Source organism: Oncorhynchus tshawytscha, linkage group LG10, assembly GCF_018296145.1.
Source record: "Oncorhynchus tshawytscha isolate Ot180627B linkage group LG10, Otsh_v2.0, whole genome shotgun sequence".
Taxonomy (NCBI): domain Eukaryota; kingdom Metazoa; phylum Chordata; class Actinopteri; order Salmoniformes; family Salmonidae; genus Oncorhynchus; species Oncorhynchus tshawytscha.
Genome location: NC_056438.1, coordinates 9,218,051 through 9,231,803, shown reverse-complemented (window position 1 = coordinate 9,231,803; position 13,753 = coordinate 9,218,051). Strand labels below are relative to the sequence as shown.

Below are 13,753 nucleotides of genomic sequence, written 5' to 3'. Positions count from 1 at the left end.
AGTTTGCGCTCACTCACTTCGTTCTACTTCCTGTCTGAAGCAAATACAATGTCTGTCGAGAAGCTGGACTAAGTTATGCCCTTAAGTTATATCCCATTTCAATCAGCTTTTTGTGACAAAGACAACTATTTAATCATACCCAGTTAAAGTGGTAGTAGTGGCTATTTTTTTTTAACCTTGAGGAATATTTTTTATCATCATTGTCCAAAAGTTTATTCAATTCTTCAAATGTTTCATGACTTTGTCAATCAACTTGTTCTTAATGAATCTTAATCATTGTTTAATGTTTCTGTATCAATATGGACTTTGTAAAAAAAAGGTCAGTTGGGGTCATTTTGACCCCAGGCAAAACATCTAATTCCGCCTATAGTAATTTGATAAATAGGACCTTCATTTGACTCCAGGTTTCTCTGGAGACATCATTACAAGGTTATCCATACCACCAGAGGGAGGAGGGGACCTGTATTAGTGATTTTTACCAGATAGACAAATCAACAGCAGATAAATAAACCGAGTAATCAAAACATTAGGAACACCTTCCTAATATTGAGGAGAGGAGCCAGGTTAAATAAGGATTTTTAAGCCTTGAGGCAATTGAGACATGGATTGTGTATGTGTGCCATTCAGAGGGTGAATGGGCAAGACAAAATATTGAAGTGCCTTTGAACAGGGTATGGTAGTGGGGTGCCAAGACCACTGGTTTGAGTGTGTCAAGAACTGCAATACTGCTGTTTTTTTCCCACTCAACAGTTTCCCGTGTGTATCAAGAATAGTCCACTATCCAAAGGACATCCAGCCAGTTTGACACAACTGTGGGAAGCATTGGAGTCAACATGGGCCAGCATCCCTGTGGAACAATTTAGACACTTTGTAGAGCCCATGTCCCGACGAATTGAGGCTGTTCTGAAGGCAACTCAATATTGCAAGGTGTTCCTAATGTTTTGTACACTCAGTGTAACTATATACAGTATGCAGATGGTGGTGTGTAGAGACAGTATGGACATTCTTTTGGAGAGATTTGAAACCCAAATTGGTCTACACGGATAAGTTCTGGCCTGGTTTAGATCTTATCTGTTGGAAAGATATCAGTTTGTCTCTGTGAATGGTTTGTTCTCTGACAAATCAACTGTAAATTTCCTCAAGGTTCCGTTTTAGGACCACTATTGTTTTCACTATATATTTTACCTCTTGGTGATGTCATTCAGAAACATAATGTTAACTTTCACTGCTATGCGGATGACACACAGCTGTACATTTCGATGAAACATGGTGAAGCCCCAAATTTGCCCTCCCTGGAAACCTGTGTTTCAGACATAAGGAAGTGGATGGCTGCAAATGTTCAACTTTTAAACTCTGACAAAACAGAGATGCTTGTTCTAGGTCCCAAGAAACAAAGAGATCTTCTGTTGAATCTGACAATTAGTCTTGATGGTTGTACAGTCGCCTCAAATAAAATTGTGAAAGACCCCTGCGTTACTCTGGACCCTGATCTCTCTTTTGACGAACATATCAAGACTGTTTCAAGGACAGCTTTTTTCCATCTACGCAACATTGCAAAAATCTGAAACTTTCTGTCCAAAAATAGTGCAGAAAAATTCATCCATGCTTTTGTCTCTTCTAGGTTAGACTACCGCAATGCTCTACTTTCCGGCTACCCGGATAAGGCACTAAATAAACTTCAGTTAGTGCTAAACACGGCTGCTAGAATCTTGGCTAGAACCAAAAAATGTGATCATATTACTCCAGTGTTTGCCTCTCGACACTGGCTTCCTGTTAAGGCAAGGGCTGATGTCAAGGTTTTACTGCTAACCTACAAAGCATTACATGGGCTTGCTCCTACCTTTCTTTCCGATTTGGTCCTGCCGTACATACCTACACGTACGCTACGGTCACAAGACCCAGGCCTCCTAACTGTCCCTAGAACTTTTAAGCAAACAGCTGGAGGCAGGGCTTTCTCCTATAGAGCTCCATTTTTATAGAATGGTCTGCCAACCCATGTGAGAGACGCAAACTCGGTCTCAACCTTTAAGGTTTGAAGACTCTTTTCTTCAGTAGGTCCTATGATTGAGTGTAGTCTTGCCCATGAGTGTGAAGGTGAACGGAAAGGCACTGGAGCAACGAACCGCCCTTGAAAAGCAGACTGAACCAGGTTGTAAATAAAACGAGGCTGCATTACACACGGCAATGGATATTCCCACCCTGAGTCCCGGCCTGCTCTGCTCTTGCTGATAAAAACAGTTTTATTGTATGCTGCTTAACCAATGGCTGTGCTGTGTAAGCCTACAGTGGAAGGTCGGGAATAGAGTCTAAGGCTTCTTCCACGTTTTTGTTGTTGATTGATTAGGCCTAGTTCCAAAAAAATCCTCTGCGTAATCACAGCATTTGGAGATGTTTTAACAAAACAATTTTGTGGTAAATTGACCTAGTTTTTTTTAATTTTGAAAAAGTTGTAGACATATTCCTATGAAGTTTGATCTATAATTGTTTTTTAAATATACAAGTAGGAAACCCTTAAGATAAATAATCCACTTTTTTTTTTTGAGTAAAGTAGTAATATGTTGGATGAGCAACTTCACTTGCAGTAAATGCTAGCCAAATAGTTAGCTAGCAACCATACTACCAGATCATCTGAGGTAAAATACATTAAAAAGATCATGTAACTTAATTGCAGTTGCAAATGTTTCCACTAGCTAGCTATGTTTTTAAGAGAGCGCTTTTCGATTGGCATCGCTCCCTGTTTTCAGTCACAGGTGGGGACTGGATTAGGTGTGAGCCGTGCAGGAGATGAGCTCATGAGTTGCTCCAATTGGACAGCTTTATTTGTGACCATGTAAATGTGATATTTCAGTCTCTTATTTTTTTTGTAGAGCACCACTGATTTGAGGGGGGGGGGGTGTAACTAAAAAGTGTAAACTGTAGACATTTATTTCCCTTAATAGTTTATTCACCTTTTTTTTAACCTTTATTTAAAACTAGGCAAGTCAGTTAATAAGAACAAATTCTTATTTTCAATGACGGCCTAGGAACAGTGGGTTGTTCTAGGAACTGCCTGTTCAGGGGAAGACCGACAGATTTGTACCTTGTCAGCTCGGGGATTTGAACTTGCAAACCTTTGGTTATTAGTCCAACGTTCTGACCACTAGGCTACCCTGCCGCCCCTAAGCGTGAGCTTCCTCCACATACTATCCCCCCCAAACATAGCTTTTTTTGTGTCAGCAATTAGACATTGTTCTTATAGGGTCTAGTTACACCTTAGTGCCCTACCATGCTGCCTCGTTGACAACATCTCAGAATGGTGCAGATTACTGTTCGAAGTTAAGGTCACTCTTCCCTCCCCGCTTTCGCACGATGACGACAGGCCATAGCCCGGTGTACCCCGGGCCAGATTAATCAAACCCCCTCTATATTAGCCCACACAGCTACATGGGTCCACTTTCAAGCCAGGTTTAAGACCTCATATTGAAACTCAGAGAACCCAGCCGATGTAATATACAATCTTCCAATTATCAACTTCGGTTTAGAGACAAGCTTCGTGAAACCTCTAAACAAGGGCGGCTCAATTTACCCAACTCTGCCCTAGGTGGTAATATCTCTCTAGAAGCTGACCCGTCGTCCGTATTGGGAAACAATTTTAATATTAAAGTAAGATATGAATAGAGAAAGCTGATCTGAGAGCAGGGCTGACTTTCTTTCGGTCCTATATGTAGTCCTATCGACACCCACTCCAACGACGCACTAGTGAATGTTCTCTCTGCTTGGTGTTTTTGGAAACGTTTGTTATAGGAAGGTTGTCACAAGTTACCACATCCACAAAGTCATAAACCCCGCCCATTTCTTCAATTTCTCTTCTTAAAAACGTTATTTTATACCTAACATTAACCACAGTGCTAACCTTATGCCTAACCTTAAATGAAGACCAAAAATCAAATGTTGGTTTTCATGAATTTTTACGATATAGTCCATTTTTACTTTGTGGCTGTGGTAACTAGTAGAAACCTTATAGGAACGATGCATCTTAAAAACACTCGTAAGCTTAAATTCCATCGCTTTTGCAAAACCGGGCCTTCAACTATAACTAGCTATCAGTATCTACATACTAACCTGTTCTACATAGTTTTATCTCCGGTGTGATCCGCAGCAGTCTCCGTAGCTGATCATTCTCCTCCTGGTACTCCACTACCGTTTTCTCAACTGCACCGAAAATCTCCACAGCAGCCGCCGTTAAACGCTCATTTAAAAACAAACGCAACAATTGTAGTTTAGACATTTTCAGTCGAATGAGAGTTGGGTGGCCTATTTAGTTCAGTCAGTATGTCTTATTTTTACTCCACTAAATTATTGCCAAAACAAACTCGTTTCTAATCCTACTTCCGTGTTCTAGTCAAGGAATCTTACAAAATCGTTTGTTCTAATGGCTGGCGAGCCCAGAAAAACACAACAGCGCCCCCAGCTAGATGGGAGTTGAATCCAGTGCAAAGCAGTTTACGGACCAGTTGAAAAGGAAAACGATAACTACACAGTAGCGGTGCGTGGGTAAAATCACATGGGAAGCCAATCCAGGGGGAAAAAAGCCATACTTACAACCGGTGTGTGGTGATAATTAAGTTGTTTGCTCTATAACCGTATAGTTCCATATGCCTTGCGACAGTGATATATAGGTCTAAAGGCCCAGACAATAAGAAGATACAGTAGCAGAATAAATTCAACCACAACTATGTTTCATTAAAAAACGTAGCACAACCTCTGTCTGGTAAAGTCCTCAAAGAATATTAAATGTTATAAACAGTTACCTGACCTTCAGCATGGTCAAGCAAGTTAATATTTCTGACATTTTCGGACCACTAAACAACTATTGATTTAGAACTACACAGCATTACTGCAAGTTGCAACGAACACAGGAGCTGCCTGCACTATTCCAGCACCGTTTCAACTACACATACAGTGACAACTAAAAGAAAACAAAAACGATTTAGTCCAATCAACTTAAGCTAAATATGATGTGGCTGTCTATGATATTGATTTCTGTGTGTGTGCCTAGTGCGTGCAAGTAGAAAAAAAAACATGTTGACTCACCCTACTTGCAGAGAAACGCCAATATCATCCTCCTCTTTCATGTTGCCCAATGCTCTAACACTCTGTCATGCAGTACACACTTTCAGGTTTTGTCTTAGGCTACCTTACTAAAATGCCTAACTTCCTTTCATGGGCAACAATGCACCAAGGCCAGCTAGTTAACATTAGCACACTACATCTAGCTACATGTTGAACTTCCATCCTCTCTGCCCAAGGGCACAATGTATAAATGTATGGTTGGATCAGAAACACTGTTATAATCATTGGCCAGAACAAATAATTAAAGTTAAACAACAAGTCCAAATCCCTACCTCCATCAATGGCAAATTTAGGAAAGGGACAAATTTAGCTAGCCAAGAGGACAACAACACAAGGAGATGCAACAATTCAAGTTTTTTTTCTGTCAATAATGATGTTTGGCTTGTGATGTGATTGGTCTGAAGCCAAATCCAAACTGGCTTCCCTTTACACTTTTTTTTGGTGCGCCAGGACCATTCAGAGCTGAGATCACTCAGCTATTATTTTTAAGAAGGGAGGTCAAATGCTCGCTGGCTTCCCTTGCATTCAGTGCTACGGGCGGTAACAATGTCATACTCTTTCTGACCAAACAGCATCAGATAGATACGCTTCACATACTGAGACAGAGGGGCGCTGTTTTGTTCGCTCGGATGCTTTCTCCGGTGAGACACATTAAGCCACTTGCAAATCGAAGGAAATTTATTATTTATTTATTTTTTATTTCACCTTTATTTAACCAGGTAGGCTGGTTGAGAACACCTTTATTTAACCAGGTAGGCTAGTTGAGAACAAGTTCTCATTTGCAACTGCGACCTGGCCAAGATAAAGCGTAGCAATTCGACACATACCACAACACAGAGTTACACATGGAATAAACAAAACATACAGTCAATAATACAGTAGAACAAAAGAAAACAAAAAGTCTATATACAGTGAGTGCAAATGAGGTAAGTTAAGTAAATAAATAGGCCATGGTGGCGAAGTAATTACAATATAGCAATTAAACACTGGAATGGTAGATCGGCAGAAGATGAATGTGCAGGTAGAGATACTGGGATGCAAAGGAGCAAAATAAATAAATAAATACAGTATGGGGATGAGGTAGTTGGATGGGGTATTTACAGATGGGCTATGTACAGGTGCAGTGATCTGTAATCTGCTCTGACAGCTGGTGCTTAAAGCTAGTGAGGGAGATATGAGTCTCCAGCTTCAGAGATTTTTGCAATTCGTTCAAATTCGTAAGATGAATGCACTAATTGTAAGTCGCTTTGGATATGAGTGTCTGCTAAATTATTAAAATTATAAAAAATTATTAAACAGAGAGACGAAATAAAAATATATTTTGTATGTATTTTTCTCTTGATCAATTTTTTGGGGGAAGCCTGGCTACCCTTGGCATCCACATCACTGTAACTACATGTACACACACAGTGGTTATCATAAGCATAGAATGATCTGAGATAATCAATTCTTCATCGGGGGTCAACTGTACAGCATTACTCTATACAAGATCCAAGGTAAGATGTCATGAATGAGCAGAATTAGGTCAGAATTGATGGCAAACACTCTTGGACAAATGCTTGTTGTGTTATTGCCTGTATGATTGTTTATCCCATGTGTAACTCTGTGTTGTTGTTTTTGTCGCACTGCTATGCTTTATCTCTGCCAGGTCGCAGTTGTAAATGAGAACTTGTTTTCTACTGACCTACCTGTACAAATAAAAGGTGAAATAAAAATCAATTTTTTAAAAAATGCAAGGAGACCTTTTCTCAAAATTACATTTGACATTTTAACAATTTAGCAGACACTCATATCCAGAGCGACTTACAATTAGTGCATTCATCTTAAGATAGCTAGGTGGGTCAACCACCTATCTGTCATAGTACATTTTGAAGTGCGAATGTTAGTTCAACAAAAGTTAAACACATTTTAGGGGGCGAGGTGCTGTGGGACAATTTAAGATACTCTTTGAAGAGATTTCAGACGTTTTCGGAAGATGGGCAGGGACTCTGCTGTCCTAGCTTCAGGCCAGGGGGAAGCTGGTTCCACTATTGGGGTGCCAGGACAGAGAAGAGCTTGGAGTTGGGCTGAGCGGTAGCTGCCCTCCCATTGAGGTGGGAGGGCCAAAAGAAGAACTTGGGTTGGATTTTTTTTTAAATGTATCAATAACATCAGGTTGACCATTCTCTCATCGCCCTGAGAGACATTCCGAATCAAACGACTAGATATTTCTGTTTCTAATTACATTCTTCACAGCAGAAATGTGAGCTTCCTAAAATATTCTGTACTGTTTGATCAGAACCTAATTCAAATCAAACTTTATTTACATGTAAAACATTGTAAAAATTAAATCCATAATATATTATTTATCATTTCTATTTATCGGAAACACACAGTATGCGTTTCAGATAAAGGGCTCCCGAGTGGCGCAGCGGTCTAAGGCACTGCTTTTCAGTACTAGAGGTGTCACTACAGACCCTGGTTCGATCCTGGGCTGTATCACAACTGGCCATGATCGGGAGACCCATGGGGCGGCGTACAATTGGCTAAGGGAAGGTTTGGCTGGGGTAGGCTGTCATTGCAAAATAAGAATTTGTTCTTTATTAACTAGGCAAGTCAGTTAAAGTTAAACAAAAACTTAAAAAAAAAAATGAATGATCCAGAGTGTTTTTCCTTTCATAAGAGTGTTGTCCACACCCCGCCTTCTGTTCCTCTTTCTGTTTTTCCCTCTCTTTGTGGATATTATCCGTATGCTTCAACAGATGTGTCTCCAGAGTGAATCTTTTACCACAGACTGAGCAGCCATGTTGTCTCTCCTGTGTGAGTTTGTATATGCAGTCACCATTAAGCCATAGACCGGGGCCCGTGACGTGAATGGGAAAAAGCTGTGAGGGAGGAGCTCCCTTCTTAAAGGCCCCAATTCCGAGGACACAGGACTATTTTTGTCCTCTCATACACAAGTAATAAAACCCTAGTTCACACAGGAGTAATATAATTGTGATTTTTTTAAATGTATATTTTTTTTTTAAGCACCCTCAGCACCCCTACATCCCACGGATACGTCTGTGCCATTATTCAGAATTGAAATTGTGTGCCCTCAATTTGCACGAATGAAATTTGGACAGCCAAGCTATAGGCTTCTGTAGTTTCAAGTTTTAATGTCACATGCACATGGTTTCTTTCGCATAGAGTTAATCAGGCTGATGATTGTCGGGAACTGGAACATTCTGTTCTACACGTCAACCCAGAGCATCCCAAACATGCTCAATGGGAGATATGTCTGGTGAGTATGCAGGCCATGGAAGAACTGGGACATTTTCAGCTTCCAGGAATTGTTTACAGATCCTTGCGACATGGATTATCATGCTGAAACATGAGGAGATGGTGGGGGGTGAATGGTAATGGCTCTAAGGATCTCATCACAGTATATCTGTGCATTCAAATTGCCATCGATAAAATGCAATTATGTTCGTTGTCCGTAGCTTATGACTGCCCATACCATAAACCCACTGCCACCATGGGGCACTCTGTTCACAACATTGACATCAGCAAACCACTCTCCCACACGACGCTATACAGGTGGCCTGCGGTTGTGAGGCCGGTTGGACGTACTGCCAAATTCTCTAAAACGAAAAGGCGGTTTGTGGTAGAGAAATTAACATTAAATTATCTGGCAACAGCTCTGGTGGACATTCTTGCAGTCAGCATGCCAATGGCACACTCCCTCAAAACTTGAAGCATCTGTGGCATTGTGTTGTGACAGAACTGCACATTTTAGAGTGTCTTTTTATTGTCCCCAGCATAAGGTGTAATGATCATACTGTTTAATTAAATCAGCTTCTTGATATGCCATATCTGTCATAGGGATGGATTATCTTGGCAAAGTAGAAATGCTAACTAACAGGGTTGGAAACAAATACAATTTGTGCAGAACATTTGAGAGAAATAAGCTTTTTGTGCGTATGGAAACATTTTGGGATCTTTTATTTCAGCTCAGGAAACATGGGACCAACGCTTGCATTGTTGCGTTCATGTTTTTGTTCAGTATACGTCCATACATTGCCATAACTGTGCCTGCATATTGCTGTTGTAAATTAGGCTTGGTCTCCAAAGCAAATAAACTGTCTTGAATACAAGTCATGTCTACTTATTTGCTATTTTGACAGACTAATCTACTGTTTTATTAAAAGACGTTTACTTGCCAACAAATTAAAGTTGATACGATAAACCAACTCCATGCATCATTTGTTTTTGCAGTAACACTGAAGCTAGCTAATCCAAACATTTCATGAATATCACAATGAATTTATCAAGGAGTTTAAGTCAACACTGTTGGTGTCTGATGCAGCTGGAATCATTTAATCACTTGTCAGAACACTTGTAAAAAATATGACATAAGACACCATTATATACCTAAACTCAGAAAAAAAAGGAATGTCCCCTTTTTCAGGGCCCTGTCTTTCAAAGATAAAAAAAATCCAAATAACTTCACAGATCTTCATTATAAAGGGTTTAAACACTGTTTCCCAGGCTTGTTCAATGAACCATAAACAATTAATGAACATGCACCTGTGGAACGGTCATTAAGACACTAACAGCTTACAGACGCTAGACAATTAAGGTCACAGTTATGAAAACTTAGGACACTAGAGGCTTTTCTACTGACTCTGAAAAACACGAAAAGAAAAATGTCCAGGGTCCCTGCTCATCTGCGTGAACGTGCCTTAGGCATGCTGCAAGGAGGCATGAGGACTGCAGATGTAGCCAGGGCAATAAATTGCGATGTCCGTACTGTGAGACGCCGAAGACAGCGCTTACAGGGAGACAGGATGGACAGCTGATCGTCCTCGCAGTGGTAGACCACGTGTAACATGTTGGAGAATAATCAGAATTAGTTGTTAACATAGGTAAGATGTTTTATATTCATCATATGTTTAAGTTACTTCTCATCAGAATGTGTTTGTATAATACTGTGGCGGGGTTGCAGTATCTGTTGTATGTCAAGACTAAGTTGCTTGGGCCGGAGAGAGGGGAGAGGTCAAGCGTAGATCTCTTGGCTCCACAATGTCTGTGTGCCAGTCAGTGTGTCTCTGTGATCTTGTCAAGATAGGATGGATTTGATATATGGCTGTTGATATGGAGGATTGGTTTATGGTTCTGAGTTTGAAAAAATAACATAGTTTAGGAGACAAAGCTGAATGATAAATTATGCCTATGCTGTCTGGCTATGTGTGTCTTTGCTATAAAGGATCTCAGTTGCAATGTGTAAGGGACTCTCAGAGAATTCATTGATAGACACTGAATTGATCTGAGAGTCACAGGGTTGTGATAGAGCTCATATAATTAAAGATGGACTTTGTGATAACTAACTCTGACTTGTGTGTGGTTTGCTCTCATGATTTGGTAAATACAGAACATTTCCACGACAAACACCTGGACAGGATCGGTACATTTGAACATCACACCTGCAGGACAGGTACAGGAGATACACCAGGAATGTACTCTCTCTCCATCAGTGCTCAGACTGTCCGCAATAGGCTGAGAGAGGCTGGACTGAGGGCTTGTAGGCCTGTTGTAAGGCAGGTCCTCACCAGACTTCACCGGCAACAATGTCGCCTATGGGCACAAACCCACCGTTGCTGGACCAGACAGTACTGGCAAAAAGTGCTCTTCACTGACGAGTCACGGTTTTGTCTCACCAGGAGTGATGGCTGGATTCGCACTCATCGTCAAAGGAATGAGCGTTACACCGAGGCCTGTACTCTGGAGCGGGATCGATTTGGAGGTGGAGGGTCCGTCATGGTCTGGGGCGGTGTGTCACAGCATCATTGGACTGAGCTTGTTGTCATTGCAGGCAATCTCAACGCTGTGCATTACAGGGAAGACATCCTCCTCCCTCATGTGGTACCCTTCCTGCAGGCTCATCCTGACATGACCCTCCAGCATGACAATGCCACCAGCCATACTGCTCGTTCTGTGCGTGATTTCCTGCAAGACAGGAATGTCAGTGTTCTGCCATGGCCAGCGAAGAGCCCAGATCTCAATCCCATTGAGCACGTCTGGGACCTGTTGGATCGGAGGGTGAGGGCTAGGGCCATTCCCCCCCCAGAAATGTCCGGGAACTTGCCGGTGCCTTGGTGGAAGAGTGGCGTAACATCTCACAGCAAGAACGGGCAAATCTGGTGCAGTCCATGAGGAGGAGATGCACTGCGGTACGTGGCCACACCAGATACTGACTGTTACTTTGATTTTGACCCCCCTTTGTTCAGGGACACATTATTCAATTTCTGTTAGTCACATGTCTGTGGAACATCTTCAGTTTATGTCTCAGTTGTTGAATCTTGTTATGTTCATACAAATATTTACACGTTAAAGTTTGCTGAAAATAATCGCAGTTGACAGTGAGAGGACGTTTCCTTTTTTTGCCGAGTTTATGTAAAAAAACTAGAAATATTTAGACCACAATGCAGTTGTGAGTATCCTAGGCAATCTATATTATACCACAACATCAGTCTAACTCCATGGTTCCCAAACTTTTTATAGTCCCGTACCCCTTCAAACATTCAACCTCCAGCTGTACCCCCTCTAGCACCAGGGTCAGCGCACTCCAATTTTTTTTTTGTGCCACCTTTGTAAGCCTTCCACACACACACTATACGATACAATTTATTAAACATAAGAATGAGTGTGTTTTTGTCACAACCTGGCTCTTGGGAAGTGGCAAAGAGCTATTATATGACCAGGACACAAATAATAATAATCAATCATTTTGCTCTTTATTTAGCCATCTTACATATAAAACCTTATTTGTTCATCAAAAATGGTGAATAACTCATCACAGGTTAATGAGAAGGGTGTGCTTGAAAGGATGCACATAACTCTGCAATGTTGGGTTGTATTGGAGAAAGTCTCAGTCTTAAATAATTTCCCACACAGTCTGTGCCTGTATTTAGTGTTCACGCTAGTGAGGGCTGAGAATCCACTCTCAAATAGGTACGTGGTTGCAAAGAGCATCAGTGTCTTAACAGCACGATTTCACATCGGTTACACCAGCACACCTCTATATGTTGTAAAAGCATTACATGCCCATATCATTGCATAGTGCAGAAAATACAGGCGAGTTCAGGGGCCTTGCTTTAACAAAGTTAACCATTTTCACTGTAGTGTTCAAAAAGTCTTTCATGCTGTCAGGCATTCTTTTGGCAGCAAGAGCCTCTCGGTGGATGCTGCATTGTACCCAAGAGCCTCTCGGTGGATGCTGCATTGTACCCAAGATGCCATTCTCGGTGGATGCTGCATTGTACCCAAGAGCCTCTCGGTGGATGCTGCAGCCTCTGTGGATGCTGCCCAAGAGCGGTGGATGCTCTCAAGAGCCTCTCGGTGGATGCTGCATTGTACCCAAGAGCCTCTCGGTGGATGCTGCATTGTACCCAAGAGCCTCTCGGTGGATGCTGCATTGTACCCAAGAGCCTCTCGGTGGATGCTGCTGCGGTGGATTGTACCCAAGAGCCTCTCGGTGGATGCTGCCCAAGCCTCTCGGTGGATGCCTCTCGGTGGATGCTGCATTGTACCCAAGAGCCTCTCGGTGGATGCTGCATTGTACCCAAGAGCCTCTCGGTGGATGCTGCATTGTACCCAAGAGCCTCTCGGTGGATGCTGCATTGTACCCAAGAGCCTCTCGGTGGATGCTGCATTGTACCCAAGAGCCTCCGGTGGATGCTGCATTGTACCCAAGAGCCTCTCGGTGGATGCTGCATTGTACCCAAGAGCCTCTCGGTGGATGCTGCATTGTACCCAAGAGCCTCTCGGTGGATGCTGCATTGTACCCAAGAGCCTCTCGGTGGATGCTGCATTGTACCCGGTGGAAGAGCCTCTCGGTGGATGCTGCATTGTACCCAAGAGCCTCTCGGTGGATGCTGCAGAGCCTCTCGGTGGATGCTGTACCCAAGAGCCTCTCGGTTGTACCCAAGAGCCTCTCGGTGGACCCAAGAGCCTCTCGGTGGATGCTGCATTGTACCCAAGAGCCTCTCGGTGGATGCTGCATTGTACCCAAGAGCCTCTCGGTGGATGCTGCAGTGTACCCAAGTGGGGTCAGGAGCAACAGCTTGCACGCGCATTACCACTCCACTATGTCTCCCTGTCATGGCTTTTGCATCATCAGTACAGATACCAACACATCTTGACCACCAAAAATCAATTGGAGAAAGACGTGAGAATGACAAATATACTCTAATGGTTTTAAATCAGTGCACAAGGCACACAAGCAGGAACATTACATAGTTTATACAATGGAGCATTCAAAGACTGACAATAATTGATCGAAATGTAATTAGAGAATTCAGCTAAGGGCTTTTGTGCTCAGAGTGAATTAAGGGGAGGATGCTTTTAACACCACGGAGGGACAAACAATTGGAACACAAATAATTACAATTATATATATATATATATAACTGAAAATGGAGAGCAACTGATCGCTGGCTCCATCAGAATGCCCAGCCCGTAAGGAGCAGAGGACGGGGCTGACTGAGTGTCAGAAAGCACGGACAGAGACCCAGTCGGCAACGGGTGTGGAGATCATGAACAGAGGCCCAGCCGAGCACAGGTGTGGAGATCATGAACAGAGGCCCAGCCGACCACAGGTGTGGAGATCATGAACAGAGGC

General features: G+C 42.3%; 1 protein-coding gene across 2 annotated transcripts in view; it reads right to left on the bottom strand.

The window, feature by feature from the left end:
* LOC121847592 (zinc finger protein 250-like) overlaps window positions 1–4,451 on the bottom strand; it is a 31,316-nt gene extending 26,865 nt beyond the window's left edge. The window contains exon 1 of one of the 2 annotated variants that reach the window (XM_042329439.1): window positions 4,102–4,451. In XM_042329439.1, the coding sequence (XP_042185373.1) occupies window positions 4,102–4,267 (166 nt within the window). In that variant the 5' untranslated portion in view covers window positions 4,268–4,451. The remainder of the gene's footprint in view (window positions 1–4,101) is intronic. The other variant, XM_042329438.1, reaches the window with a different exon arrangement.
* Between the last annotated feature and the right edge of the window lie 9,302 nt (window positions 4,452–13,753).